General features: G+C 33.5%; 1 protein-coding gene across 16 annotated transcripts in view; it reads right to left on the reverse strand.

Moving 5' to 3' along the window:
• Positions 1-16,511, reverse strand: part of CCDC88A (coiled-coil domain containing 88A) — a 138,678-nt gene that overhangs the window by 107,917 nt on the left and 14,250 nt on the right. For all 16 annotated transcript variants that reach the window (XM_031950501.1, XM_031950502.1, XM_031950500.1 and 13 more), the window contains exon 3: positions 11,060-11,168. In XM_031950501.1, the coding sequence (XP_031806361.1) occupies positions 11,060-11,168 (109 nt within the window). The remainder of the gene's footprint in view (positions 1-11,059; positions 11,169-16,511) is intronic.

Genomic DNA, 16,511 nt, shown 5'->3' on the forward strand with positions numbered 1-16,511 from the left:
AGTGGATATTTAAGTCAAGAGGACCCGAGTTCAAATTTGACTTAACATTTCCTAGTTGTGTGACCCAGGGCAAGATACTTAACCTCAATAGCCTCAGGAAAAAAAAATAGTAACAAAAGATTAGAACACCTGTAAGACTTGTAACTTGACATTGAGAACCTTTTCCTTTTTTTAGTAAAAAAAGGAAAAAAGAAAAAAAGCAATTTTAAAACTTAGAAACATTTTCCAAATAAAGCATGTCCATTTCAAAAATTGTATTTAAAGTATAATATAAATCTCCATTTTTCTGAAAATCTTGTTTAATAGAATGACTCTGGATTTTGATCCATTCTATGAAAGATTAATTTCAGGATTTAAATCCAAACAATTCATGACATTTGACTTCTAACTATCAACAATCAAAACAAAAGATTTTTTTGAAATCTTAACAGAAACTTATAAAAAAATTCTTGTATCCATAAAAGTATAGTTAAATTCAATTAATAAAATCGTGCTAATTTTGAAAATTTTTCATTTGAAATTTGACAAGGTTCAGAAATTATCCCGATACATTTATTTTTGCATTACTTACGAAAAATAACATAACCCAAGTAGTAATGTAAATAAGATTATAATGGAACTGCTTAAATTACTTCCTGAGAATTGTTTTTTTTCCAATTAGCCATGCTCTTGGGTTTAATCATTTTTTACTTGGGCTACTACAACAATATTTCTGACTATTCTTTCCTATTTTCTGTCCATCCTTTACAGAGCTGCCAAAGGAAAAACCTAAACCACACACCTGATCATCTTACTCCCTTAACTCAAAAAGTCTTCGAGACCCCCATGACCATCAGCACTACAGAAACTAGCTCTCTTCTACTTTGCCCATATTACTTCATATTCCTCCTCTTCAAACTTCCCATTCCATTCCAAGTGATTTATTTGCTATTCTCTACTTATTGTTGTACAGTTGTTGACTCTGTGACCCCATTTGGGGCTTTCTTGGCAAAGACTGGAGTGGCTGCCATTTCTTTCTCCAGATCATTTTACAGATAAGGAAGCGGAGACCAAAATAGTTAAGTGACCCAGATGTCATTTAATGGTCCAGAGTATTAAGTAAATGAGACTGGATTTTAACTCAGCCCTGGTTTTGAGGTTCCTCAGGCCCAGTGTTCTATTTCTACCCACGGTGATATCTACTTGCCCAATATACACAATTTAATCTCCTACTTCTGTGTTCGGAACACTTTTGATCCCTCACTCATCCCTCCCTCCTGAAATCTCCATTTTCTTTCAAAGTACAGCTCAAAGGCTGATTCAGAAAAATCTGTCAAGACTTACATGAATTGACACTAACTGAAGTGATCAGAACCCAGAAAACATTGTATACAGTAACAACAAGCTTATATAGTTATCAGTGATGGACTTTGCTCATTTTCAACACTGAGGTGATTCCAATAGACTTTTGATGGAAACTGCCATTTGCAACCAGAGAGGGGACTATGAAGACTGAATATAGATCAAAGGATATGCAGGATTTTGTACTCCTTTGAGCATAATTCATATCTTTTGATCTTTTATCATGGCTCTTATTTTTTATAAATATGACAAGTTTTTATACATTTGAGAAATAAGGTCTTATTGAAGAGGAGAGCCCAAAAACACTTTCTCTCTGTCTCTCTCTGACTTTGGGGGGGGGGGAGGAGACGGAAGGGGGGGTGCTAAGCTCTCCCCTGAGAGACCTGCCCCAGGGAATCAAGATAAAGTGGTTTTCATTCTGTTGTCTAGGTGGGACTGGCTGCGTCCCAGGACCATTCCTAATCCTACTGAGTTGGAAATTAGCCCAGAGACACTCATTCAATTCCAAGATTTTCTATTTTGATCCCAGCTCAAACTGCTCCCAGGTCCCAAATTCTAGCTAAGTTTTCAATTATAAAAGAAAGCAACTGGGCTCGATGCTCTTTGCAACAGAAAACCTCAAAGCAGGGATCATGCCAGGCCAAGGGACCTCCCTTGGCATAGCTACCTGCAAGGGACTCTCTGCCCACTGAAAGACATTCTCTTTCAGCGTTACCCCTTCTTTATCTTTCTCACTTATTTCCCTAATAAGACCTTCTCTAATAAGACTTTCTCTGCTACAGGATTTCTCTGCTAGAAACTCTCTCTGCCAGGACTCCTCCACTAGAAACTTTATATCGCTCTGTCAGGACCTTGCCACCAAGGAATTCAATTTTTCCCTTCATGCATACCAACCAAAGGTTGACTTCTTAATGCCAATAATAAACTTTTTGGGTTCTAGCTTTTGGGTTCATAAATTTCTTTACGAAGGACCTGTGTACCAACCAAAGGGGTTCCCACAGCTCCCTGCCCTGCGCCAAACCTCATCATTTGGAGACACAATCCTGAACCTCTTCATTATCAGGAAAACTTGCTTCAAAATTCTTTTTACAATTACTATTGCTAACTGTATCCTCCCCTCCCCCCCCCCATTTATTTCTTTCTTTCATTCTATCCCTCCTCAAAAGTGTTCTATTACTGACCACTTCCTCCCTCAATATGCCCTTTCTTCTATCACTGTCCCTCCCCCTTCCTGTATCCCATTCCCTTCCTACTTTCCTGCAGGGTAAGATAGATTTTCTATACCCATACTGAGTGTGTATATTATTTCCCTTTTGAGCCAATTCTGATGATAGTAAGATTCAGTCACTCCCCCCTGTCCCCTCCACTGTAAAAGCTTTTTTCTTGCCTCTTTTTATAGCAAATAAATTACACCATTCTACTTTTCCTTTCTCTTTCTCCCATATAAGATCCAAGACAATTATCAGGTAAACATTAAAGTTTTTTTTTCCCCCCCAAAGGACTTTATAAGGACAAACTATGCTCTACATTAAAAAAAAAAAAAAGTCAACAATATATCTAAGATTGTCATCAGTTAATAGTTTGAAAGAAAAGACTGGAGTAAAGCCAAGTATGATTCTAAAATGCAAAACTGTAAAGGAAAAGGCAGAAAGGGTAATTAGGTTATATGAATGAGGTGCAAGAATAAGAACTGAATTGGACTACCTGACATCTAGGAGAGGAGATGGGGGGAAGAAGGGGAAAATTTGGAACAGAAGATTTTGCAAGGGTCAATGTTGAAAAATTACTCGTGCATATGTTTTGTAAATAAAAAGCTATATAATAATAATTTTTTTTAAAAGAGTAAGAACTGACCCAGAGTAATTAGATTGGAAGAGAAGGGCTGGTAGTTTTGAAATCTTAACAACATAGGGAATGCATTAAAGAGGAAACTAGATGGATGGATGGAAGCATAGATAAGATGTAAAAAAGCTTTCTAAATTTATTAAGAAATAAGGGAAAAGAATAGGATGAAAGGGGCAAAGAAGAATGTGTAGATGAATAGGAATGAGATAAAGTATATAGAGTAATGGGAATGGGATTTAAGAGGGAGGGAGAAGGTAGAAGAAAAGAGTGCAGGACAAAGATTATGGTAGGAATTCTTGGAGGAGGGGTAGGTTAAAAAAACAGCAAGGAAAAATAGCCTTGTAGAAATATAATAGAGGAGTCAGCAGGGATAAGAGGCAAGAGATACAAACAAACATAATAATGATCAAGAGCAGAATTTATTAAAAAAAAAAAAAGCAGGGGCAGTAATCATTGATCTCAAAATTAAAGTTAAAATAGATTCAATCAAAAAAAATAGGGATACTACACTATATAACATTTATGATAATCAAGAGCACTTTAGACTATTTAAAGCAACTTGAAAGTATAAGAAGATATAGGAAATAATGAGTTGGTGGATTTAGAAAAATATGGAAAGACTTGGACTTAAGAAGAATGTCATTCACCTTCAGAGAAACAGAGAACAAGCATAGTACAACTTTACACAGATCTATAATGAAATGTATATGTGTATATATGTGTATGAGTGTGCACATAGGCATACATACATGTGTTACATGTGGGTTTGTATATGCATATATAAATATATCTGTACTTAACTGTAGCCTGCTTAAGGAGCAAAGGGGAAAAAAAGAAAAAAGTGGAAAGTAGACAATAAAAAACAAATCTGCAAGGAAGCAAAAAAAGATGGGCAATTTTGAATACAATATATATGTTTTCTTGAAATGGAAACCTTTTCAGATTTTGAATGCTTTCTTATGTTCTGTTTTGCACATTTTTTTTTATATTAGACTTTTAAATAAGTACATATTTTTAAAATGTCTGTCTTGCCATGTTTTTCTAAATCAAACCCACCAGTATTTTAACCAATAGACAGTAAGAGACTATCTATGAAAGATTTTTCCCATTTCTTGTGCATTCCTTCTATTTTTGGCTATGTAATTTTATTTATAAGAAAATTCTAATTCAAATTAATCAAAATTATCTATTTTACCCTTTTAACAATGCTCTCACTTTATAATATGGTTTAAGATCTGGTAATAATGAATCTGCTTCCTTTACATTTTTTCCCCCATTTTCTTTGAAGTTCCTGACCTCTAATTCAACTTTATTATTTTTCTAACTCAATAAAATAATTTTTAAATAATTTACATGTGCAATAAATATTAAATTTAGATATAACTTGATTTGCATTAAAAATGTTTATATTATTTATGGGTAAATTCATCTCATTTCACATTCTACATTATAATTGTTATTTCTTTTCCTTCTTCCTATTTTTCCTTTCTACCTTCTCACCCTATACCCATCCTTCCTCATACCTGGTTTTGCTACTATTCACTAGCCATCTCCCCAAAAATTCTTCCTTATATCCTTTTCCCCCTATCCTATTCCTTAGTGCTCTTTCCTTCTGAATTTGAAGACTTTTATACACTTTTATATGTATGTGTTGTTTCCTCTTTAACCCATTCCCAATGAGAAAGGTTTCAGCATTACTTCTCTTACCCCTATTAGTTTCTTTGAATTTTTTGTTTTTAGCCTCATTTGTATGAGGTACTTTCAACTTTTATCTCTCCCTATACAGTCTTTAATATTTTTTTAAATAATCACTCCCATCACTTGTCTAGCCCAAGTCTCTTTCTAACTGAATAAAAATAAGTAATAAAAGAATTGAAAATATTTTCATAAATAAGTAAATGATTTGATCTTAATGTTTATTTAATATTTCTCCTTAATGTTCTATACTGAATTTCCCTCCAAGTTCTGTTTTTGACGCAAATAATCTGAGCCTTTCAGTTTGTAAACATTCATTTTGTTGCTGTTGTTCAGCATTATACTTAACTTTGCAGGTAACTTCATAATTGGTCATATGGTCATAATTGCAGCTTTTTTTGTTCTAGGAAATATAATATTCCAAGACTTAGAGTCCTTCAAAATAGTTAACTACTAGGTCTTGTGTAATTTTTTTTTTTTGCAGTTCCATGATTTATTATTATTATTTTGCTGCTTCTAACATTTTTTCCTTAATCTGGGAGCTTTGTAATTTGGTTATGATATTTCTGTAGCTTTTCCTTCTGGGATGTCTTTCAAGTGAGTGGTGATTGGTAGATTTTTTTCCTATTTCTGTTTTGCCTTCTTGGTCTAGAACTTCAGGGCAATTTTCCTTAATAATTTCTTGTAATATATCAATGCTCTCTTAAATGATAATTTTTAGGCAGTCTTACTATTCTTATAATATTTCTTCTCAATCTGTTCTCCAGATCAGTTGTTTTTCTGATGAGACATTTCATACTTTTTAAAAATTATTTCTTTGTGTCTAAGAGCAGCATTAGCTTCCCTTTGCCCAGTTCTACTTTTCAGGGAATTATTTTCTTCCTTAACTTTTTGGTTTTCCATTTTAAGTTGGCTGACTTCATTTTCATAATTTTCTTGGGATTTTTTTTCCTAATTTTTCTTCAATCTCTATTATAAAGAAATCATTATGTGCTTGGGACCATTTGACATTTTTCATTGATAGAGCTGCTGCTCTGAATATGAACCCCAAACTTCTTTATCCCCATAGTAACTATGAGTAGGTTCTTTCTCCTTTTCTTGCTCATTTTAATTACTTTTTTGTTTTATTTTATTTTTAGCAGCTATTAGTTTGACCAAGTTCTAATCACCAGGCATGGGGAACTATGCCCCAAACTTCTGGTCCTTCTTACTATTATTTTCTGAGGTCTGACCTGGGCTCAACCTTAGCCTTCTCCTCTCCATTCCTAAACCTGGGCTAGAGCCCTTGGTCACAATGTTCCACAACAAATGATTTTATTCCCTGTAATCCTTCCAGTAACTGCAAACTCCTCTCTTCCCTGGAACTGAAATCAGGGGCTTTTCTCACCTGCAAGTGTCCCCAACCAGAAAAGTCCTTGATCCTCTACTGCCCTCACTAAGTATATGTGGCAACTTCTTGTCCCCTGCAGCGGCAAGCTCAGCCTGGGATGTGTCTAGTCACAATGCGGCTATGTTTGGCATCCCTCAACAGTGTAAGGTCCTTCAGGTTTCTAACTCTGCAGTCAAGATCCCAATACTGTCCATGAACTGAAAGTTTTTAAAGCTCCTAATCTAGCTGCCCCCAGGGCTTTGTCATGTGTAGATTCCATACTTGGTTTGGAGGTGTCTACACTTCACACAGGCCAGACCTCTGTCCCTGGGGAATTGCTTTAACTTGAATTTGGTTTATTTGTGTTGCTCTATATTCCCTCTGAGGCATTGTTCCTTTTTGGGAGGAGAAAATTTGGAGAGCTGAAAGTTTTCTGACTTGCTCTTCTATCTTCCCAAAGTCTTTTTGAATATTCTTTTCCGTTGGAGAATGGCTGAATAAATTGTGGTATATGAAAATTATGGAATATTACTGTTCTGTAAGAAATGACCAACAGGATGATTTCAGAAAGGCCTGGAGAGACTTACACGAACTGATGCTGAGTGAAATGAGCAGGACCAGGAGATCATTATATACTTCAACAACAATACTAGATGATGACCAGTTCTGATGGATCAGGCCATCCTCAGCAACAAGATCAACCAAATCATTTCTAATGGAGCAGTAATGAACTGAACCAGCTATACCCAGAAAAAGAACTCTGGGAGATGACTAAAAACCATTACATTGAATTCCCAATCCCTATATTTATGCACACCTGCATTTTTGATTTCCTTCACAAGCTAATTGTACAATATTTCAGAGTCTGATTCTTTTTGTACAGCAAAATAACGTTTTGGTCATGTATACTTATTGTGTATCTAATTTATATTTTAATATATTTAACATCTACTGGTCATCCTGCCATCTAGGGGAGGGGGTGGGGGGGTAAGAGGTGAAAAATTGGAACAAGAGGTTTGGCAATTGTTAATGCTGTAAAGTTACCCATGTATATATCCTGTAAATAAAAGGCTATTAAATTAAAAAAAAAAAAAAAAAAAAAAAAAAAAAATCCTGCATCTAAAGACCAAGAATAAAGACTAAGTACTTTTGCTTAAAAAAAAAAAAAAAAAAAAAAAAAAAAATGAATATTCTTTTCCATAATTGTTCTAATAATGGTAAAGTTCTTAGCTATAAGTACCATCTTCTCATGTAGTAAATGGTTTAACCTTATTGTATCCTTTATGACTTCTTTTTCATGTTTACTTTTTTTATGTTTCTCTTGAGTCTTATATTTGAATGTCAAACTTTCTATTCAGCTAGGGTTTCTCATCAAGAATGTTTGATTCTATTTTAGTAATCATTTTTCTGAAGGATTATACTCAAATTTTGCTGAGTAGGTTATTCTTGGTTATAATACTAGTACCTTTGCCCTCTGGGATATTTCAACCTCTCTGATCCTTTAATATAGAAGCTGTTAAATGTTATGTGATGCAGACTAATTCTATAATACTTGTTTTGTTTCTTTCTGGTATTTGAAGCTTTCCTTAACCTGGGAACTTTGGAACTTCCCGAGTTTTCATTTTCAGTCTCTTTCAGGAGGTGATTGGTGTATTCTTTCAATTTCTATTTTACTTTCTGCATCTAAAATATTGGTGTAATTTCCCTTTATAATTTCTTGAAATATATTGTCTAGGCTCTTTTTTTGATCACGACTTTCAGGTAGTCCAATAATTCTTAAATTGATTCTTCTATTTTCAAGGTCAGCTGTTTTTGCAATGAGATATTTCACATTTGCTTTTATTTTTTTCATTTTGTTGTATTGTTTCTTGATGTCACCTAGAGCCATTAGCTTCTGATTTCCCAATTTTGATTTTTAAGCAATTATTTTTCTTCATTGAGCTTTTGTATCTCTTTTTTCAATTTGGTCAATTTTAATTCTTAATTGAAAAAGAGGTATAGTCTCTAGGGCAGATCTTTTGTGCCAACCCCCCCAACTTGTTCTATATGGGAAATTTATTTCATTTGAGCTTTTGTTCAATGTTGTCTAGGCGCCAATGTTGTCTAGGTTGAGCTGCTCCAGAATTCAATTTGAGCCATTATCATTGTAGGGAGGGGAATTTTGAAAAGCTTCGCTAGGTGCTTTTCTATTCCATCATCTTAGATCTACTTCCTTTCATACATCATCATCACATATTTTTGCAATTATTATATACAATGTAATCCTGGTTCTGGTTCTCACACAGCATCGTATTCTTTTAATGTAACTAACTGCTAGTGCTTTTGTTCTTCAGATTTTGTCTTCTACTTCCATATATTTGTATTCCCAATCAGATGTTCTCTCTTTGGCTTCTTTGGAGAGATAAACCATTGCAAATACAAGTTTCTCTTTTTGCCAATTATTTCTCCTTCACAGTCCATAAATTCTACTATTTGTTACCTGTTAGGTTTTTTCAAAATTTATTTCTCAGGAACATCCTGCTGTGGTTCTGTTTTCTTGGAGATCTTGGGAATCCATAATGTCATCTATATCATCGGATATTAGTATTACCTTTCTTCTGTTTTAATATCTGCCTAACTGATCCATTTGTGCTCCAGATTTTTAAATTTTTAAATACATTTTCATTTTCCTAAGATCATTCTTAATAAGACTGTAACTCATTTTATGATATCTTCCTTTTTGATAGCAGTTATACCACCCAAAGACCTCAAAATGTTCAAGACCTCCTCTCACATTAGGCAATTCACATTTCGCAGGTGCCAAGAGTCTGCACCAAGGGCTTGTGGAGTGAACAAGACTAGAGCCAAATACTTCTTTCCTTCCTTTCTGGTCTGATATAGGTCTACATTCATACAGGTCCCCTGACCTAGATTCCCCTCTCTGCTCTTTTCGTTCTTATGGTGACCCAGGAAGAGCATGCTCCCACCTTCTTATATCTTCTTGTACCTTCCCCTTCTTCACAAATGGGTAGGTAGAGGACGAACAGTGGGGTAAGGCCAGGCTGAGGGTAAATTGGAAGAGACAGCAGCAGCAAGAACATTACTCACTCAGCCTCTGGGACATACTATGTTTTCTTCTAGAAGTGTTGGGGAGAAATCCTGAGAAAGCCCCGTTAGGGATTAGCATTCTCTGCTATTAACGCATAAGCCTCTTTCTGAATCTATCATATTTCTTGCTGTCTCAGTCTATGAGGATAACTTTAACTGCTTTTCCTCTAATGCATAATTCCTTTCTATGGGGGAAGTTTTTCCAGTGTTGGACTCAAAAAATATCTACTGCTCCATCTAGCAGATCACATTACCCAGAATCATCTAGACTACTGCAATGCCTTTTAAGTGATTTTCCATTTTCCAGACTCTCCCTTCTGATAGTCTATACACAAAATGATGTTCCTAAAGAAAAGAGCTAATCTTGTTACCCCATCATCTCTCTACACAATAAACACCAGTGGCTTCCCTGTGACCCTCAGATAAAATATTATTTCACCTTTATCCCATCCTTTTTTAATGTCTATTTTTATAAAATACGCCAGTATTTTTTGCCAGTACAGAAGACAAGTAAATGATTTGTAAGTAAATAAACATATATGTGCTTATTTTTTTTTTTTACCTCTTATGGATATTCAATCAAGAAAATCTAGAGACCACTGATTTAAATTAATAATCATTAAATCAACTGCTTCCACCATTTTCCCCTGCTTTCAAATTGGCTAAAAGAAAAAGGATAATATCCAAGATAAAAATCCTAAATATTATGTAGCATGTTTATAAGTCTAACACACACACAGAGTTACAGATTTTTAAAAATCAATACTTTAGTAAAAAAAAAAAAAAAAAAAAAAAGACAATCTAGAGAAATGTTAAATGATTCTTTTAGGATTATCTAAAAATTTTTGTAAAGAAATAAATTATTTTCAAGGTTATATATTTAAATGTTTCCCCCAAAAAGCATCACATTATAATAGATCCTGAAAGTACCATCTGAATCAATCTAAATAGAACACTTAATAATTATAAAAAGAGATAAAGATAGGATATTCTGGATTATCCTTGTAATTTCACTGGTATAGAGTTCTTAGGCAAGGCAACAACAATGCAGGTCTGCACTTTCTCTGTAATTTTAGTCTCAAACAGAAAATTGCCCAAGGTCACAAAGCTAGGATGGGTCAGAAGTAGGACTTTAAAAAAAAAAATCACACCTTCCTGGCTTAGAAGTCAGCTCCAATACAGTCTCTGTCTCTGTCTCCCTCTCTCTTCTCTATGACAGAGAAAAAGAGAAAGCTTTGTCCCAAATGACAACACTGTACACATTGGCATATTTTAGAAGCAAAGTGAATAATTTAAAATATTTTATTCTCTTAAGTACTCCAAATATTCTCCCTTTATATTTAAATCAATAAATTTTTATAGAGTTCAATTCAATAAACATTAAATGTAATTTAAATTATTTTATTCTCTTAAGTACTCCAAATATTCTCCCTTTATACTTAAGTCAATAAATTTTCATAGAGTTCAATTCAATAAATATTAAGTGTCTCCAATGTTCCAGGGACTATGCTAAACATTGAGGATGCAAACAAGAAATAAGAGAGTCCCTAAGCCACAATATATTTTATTATATCATTATATATGTCAATATAAAACTGATAGTACATATCATTATTAATATGATGGGTTGTATTTAAAGTTAAGCTTATTATAGAACTTGAACATGTTTAAATTCATCCATTAAAATTACTAATTTTTTAAAAGGCATAAAGAGTTGCTTACCTGGTAATAAGATTTGATTTGTCTCACCAAAATGGACAAATTTTGAATTCTAAGTGATGCATCATTGTTGACTTTTTTATTTACTCGCTGACTTTCCAATTTAGGATTACTGTAAGAAATAAACAAATACTTTAGCCTAAAATAATAGAAGAGAAATAATGTTTGACTATTTTTATAAAAAGGAGGGCTTGTAAATAAAAGCTATTGTCAAATCTTCATTAGTTGCATAAGTATAAGAGGGAATAATAGCAAAAAAAAAAATCCATTCATTACTTGTCTTTCAAATATATTTTTAAATTTTCCTTTTAATGTATCCAATGAAGCCAAGACAAAAAATTTTATATACTTGGAATCCAATTCTAAGGTTCTTTAGAAAGGGAAGAGCATTTATATAATACCTAATATATGTCATACTAAGCACTTTTTACAAATATTATCCCATTTAACCCCCAAAACAACACTGAGAAGTAGGTATTACTTTAAACATGAAGAAACTGAGGCAGTATGAAGTTAACTGATTTGCCCAAGATCACATAACTAGCGAGTAGCTGAGGCCACATTTGAACTCAATATTTTCCTGATTCCAGGTTCTTTTCAACTATGCCACTTAGATGCCCCTATGGAAAGGGGGTAAGGGAAAATGGGTTATCAAGTTTTTAATCTTTACATGAAGTCTGTATCCTTATTCCTTCATCTGACCAAATACCTCTTTGAGTGAATCAAGAAAACAAATGAGAAACAAATTAGCAATGCTCCAAAGGTCTTTAAATATCCAAACCTGAAGAAACCAGAGGCTGTCAAGATCCCTAAACAGATGTGAAAAAGACCATAGGCCTTTACTAGAGGGTAACAAAAATTTTCCCTTGCATTATCCTCTCTTCTGACATTGTTCTATTATAGGAAATGTTGTATCCAACAGACTGGCAACTTTATTACTCACTAACAAGATTGGGATTAAAATCCAGAGAACAGGGGACCCTATATAAAATTGAGTTAGTAGATAGGAAGTTCTACATGATGTACCAAGAAAGGAAGGTGTTCAAAAGCCAGCAGAAATGTAATTTATAGCTCAGGAGCAGATCAAAGTTTCTTTTTTTATCATCTTGCCTAGCCTTCAGAGAAATGACCACAGCAGGACTCTGAGATCAAAGAGAAGCACACAATTCTACCACTCTAAGCAATAGTTTTCCATTTCACTAAATTGAGTCCAGCAACTGCCTCCTCTTGCTCAAAAGCAAAGTCATAAGCAAACTGGCAAAGCTCAGCTGGGAAAAGGGGGTACTGAGGGAGTAGTAAACAGACTTTGCCCAGGATCAGACCACTTTGAAATCACTAAAAGTTTTCAGATCTCCAACTTATTCCTGAGAACCTAGAATAACAATACGCAGTACTCCCAAAAAATCAGAAACAGGAATAGCCCAAACATATCCCTCAAGAACTGCTGCAAATTCCAGCCTGAACAACAAATCTAACATCATAACATAGATTAGAAGAAAGTGCAAACAAAAAAAGAATTCTCTCTTCCTCACAAATATCTATTATAATAGCAGAGAAGCTCAAAATACAAACACAGAAGAGAATAATTCCAAAACAGCTTGGGAACAAACAACTAGAGTTCCTGAAAGAGATGAAACAACAGTTTAAAAACATTAAAAATATCTTTTTAGAAATGAACTGAAAGAGTACCCAAGGACAAAAATGTAAAAGAAATGAGAATGATGGCAGAAAGAATAGGAAGCATTAACAGCTTGAAACACGGGATGTAAAACCTTGCCTAAGCAATAAACTACCTGAAAATTATAATGAACCAAATAGAAGTCACTGAATCTATGAAGCAATAAGAAAGAGTAAAACAGTCAAAAGACTAAAAAAATGGAAGAAAACCTAAGTATAACATGAGAAAAACAACTGACCTGGAAAATAGAAGAGAGAAAAAAAAATTAATAAACACTGGACTATCCAGAAACTATGACCAAAAGAAAAAAAAAAGCCATATCACATTTCAAGAAATATTAAAAGATAACTCCCCGATATCTTAGAATCAGAGAGCAAAGCAGAAAGAGAAAATCAGTTAGTCACCCCCTGAAAGAAACCCCCAAATGAAAACTCCTAGGAACTTCATACCCAAAATCCAGAGGAGGTCAAAGAAAAATACTTAAAGCAGCCAGAAAGATTTCAACTATTAAACAGCCACCATCAGGACCCCACATAACTTAGCAGCCACCAATTTAAAAGAAAAGTGAATTTAGGGCAAAGTTTATAATCCAGCAAAAATAAATATGTTACATGGTAAAAAGGAAGCAAGACACAGAGAATTTCTTAAGATTGTATTTGGAACAGTCATTGGGAAGCAAAAGTAAAGTTAAATATATCAATAATTTTTTTTTTAATTCAGTAGTTTTCAATTGTGTCCAATTCTTTATGACCTATTTAGGGTTTTCTTGGCAAAGATACTAAAGTGGTTTGCCATTTCCTTCTCCAGTTCGTTTTGCAGATGAAGAAATGAGGCAAACAAAGGCTAAGTGATTTGCCCAAGTCACATAGCTACTTAATGTCTCAGATAAGATTTAAACTCAGAAAGTTGAGTCTTCCTGACTCCCAAGACCAATGCTTTATCCACTGCTACTTAGCTGCTCCTATCCTACCCTCAAGTTATTTCCCTATATCCATTAGATTATGAGATGCCACAATCATGAGCTCCTTAAGAGATAGGACTACCTTTTGCCTCTTTTTTTAATTCCCAGTCAGGCCCAGTGCCTGACACAAAGTAGGCATTTAATAATAATTTATTTACTATCCCTTTTCCTACTCACACTATTAACTTCTTAGAGTTGCCTGCATTTGCCGTTTCCATTTCCTTATTCATTCTTCAATCCCCTTTTATGCTAACACTCTTAATAATCCACAAAACTGTTCTCTAGAAAGGCATCAAAAGCTTCTTAAAGACGTCCAATTAAGTTCAGCATTTTCTGAGTTGTCAGTGCCCTAGATTTTACAGCAACATAAAGTTTGATAACTACTGATCAATAAATATTGCTTGGATATACTCTCCTTCCTTGGTTTCCTTAACACAAAATAGTATGGCTCTCCGAGCCATGTAATCAGTTTTTTAGATCTCCTTTTCTACTTTCTCATCCTTGTTCATCTCCTTAAGGCTACATCTTAGTCACTTGCTCTAAGTGATCTCAATACCTAATAGTCAGCACCTAACAACACAGTGCCTGGTACTTAATGTAGGCACATTTAATAATTGTTCATTTATTGATTGATTGAATGTACTTCCATGGGTTCAACTGTTACTTCTCCATAGATGATCACCAAATCAAGGTTGTTTACTTTTATATCCCAATTCCTTAAAAGTGTCTTATATACAACAAGCACTTAAAATGTTTGAATTAAAAGTAATTTCATTTGCATTGATTTCTCCTGCAATGTAAGATGAACTTATATATGTACAAATATATGTAATATCAAAGACAACAAATATATTTTCCCCCCAAAAAAATTAAAGTACTCCAAGAATCTAATTTTATAAAGTAGAAAATTAAAATGAAGCATTAGCAAATAGCCTACTAATATAGGACAAATCTTTCTAGAAGTCAATAGGCAACATAACAATAATATGGCCTTAAGCAATTTTGCATTTAGTAGCAACCTACTTATGACATGTTACATTAACGTCAACTGAAACAAAAATAATCAAATTATCTAATATTATACTCACTTTAAAAAATTGGTCTTAAAAGAGCATTAAGAGACCAGATGGAAAAATAAAAATTGGTGGTTTTAAAACATTAATATTTTGTATTTGATTTTTGTGCAACTAAGGATCATATAGCTACTGATTCAATGACTAGAATCTATTAGAAATAGAAATCTGATAGCTTTAATGGCTATGTATTTAAATCTAAATACTCCCCAAACCAATTATGCATACCATCTGTTCACCATTATCACTTAAAAACTATTCACTGTGCTCATGAGGTTAATACCATTAAAATTTTAAGACTAAGTGTATAATCCTTGATTTTTGTTCTTAAATGAAAACATATTTAAGCTATTCTGTATAGTAATATGTAAGTATAGATTTTCAAATTGGAAATATGACTTGGCTTTATTTTTGCCAATATTGGTATTAATAGAATATTTGGTTCAGGAAAAAAATCAATTTTTAAAATCCAATTATTTTTGAGGCAAAAACCTCTCAGAACAAAATGATACAGTAACAATATATTTTCTATAAATAGCTTAAAAAGACAAATTTCACAGGTACAACTGTCACAGATCAAAAAAAAAGCCTATGTATAAATCAAAATACATAATGCAAAAGTTTTAAATATTTACATTAGAGAATTCCCTGTTAAATAAGATATACATAAAACTCAAATCAAAACATTTTTAAAATTCTGACAAGACATTCCTGACAAAGATCACAATAAGACAGAGTGAATGGGAGCAAAATAACCTTTCACAACTGTTCCAGAAGCCTATGATCACTGCAGAAAATATTTAGCTAGAAAAACTTGGCCCAAGAGCATAGCTCAGGGAATTCTTTTAGTATGGGAACTAGAGGCAAGTCTGGACATCCTTGAGGTTGGAGCTATGAATCAAGTAAAATTAGAAGACAAGACTTGTCCAGTATCCAACCAAGAAGTCCTACAATTTATAACTGTAGTGCTTTGAATAGGGCTTAGCAGCCTATGAAGAAAATGTAAGAGAATCAAGGTAAATAGTCAATTAACAGTCATTACCAAGCAAATGTGAATGGAATAAATTCACCTATAAAACTGAAGAAAATTGTAGAATGGAACAATATTTCATTTACAAGAAACACAAAGCAAAAAGACTCACAAAAATTTCAAATAAGATGTTAGAGCAAGTGAACTCAAAACTATTATTATCTCAAGGTAAAAATGGAAATAAAAAACACAAAAGAAATAAATAATAAAAAACATTATGGGATACAAAGGGATATATCACAATAAATCAGTATTGATATTTTATTTATGTGGGTTATGTGTTTGAACCAAATGTCTTTTTCAAAAAATATCAGGGTTTATTAAAGTAAGAATGTCCATTATTATACTTTGATACAGTACTATAAACATAGCTATAACAATAAGACAATAAAAAGAAATTGAGGAAAAAAGCATAGACAAAGCCTGCTGCAAGGTCAAGAAGGAAAAAGGTCACTGAATTTGGCAATTGGAGATCACTAGTAACTTTGGAGTGAATAGTTTTAAATGAAGTTACAAGTGAGATTGTAAAGATTTAATAAGTATCTTGAAGCACCAATTGAAGACATCAGTCTTCTCAAATTAGTAAAAATGCAGAGGAGATACAGGATGATAGCAAGGATGGAAGGATCAAGTAAAGATTTTGTGAGAGCAAGGGAGACATGGACATGTTTGTAAATAGGAAAGCAGCCAGTAGATAGGGAGAGACTGAAAAT

This window comes from Sarcophilus harrisii, chromosome 2 (assembly GCF_902635505.1).
Source record: "Sarcophilus harrisii chromosome 2, mSarHar1.11, whole genome shotgun sequence".
In the NCBI taxonomy this organism is placed as follows: domain Eukaryota; kingdom Metazoa; phylum Chordata; class Mammalia; order Dasyuromorphia; family Dasyuridae; genus Sarcophilus; species Sarcophilus harrisii.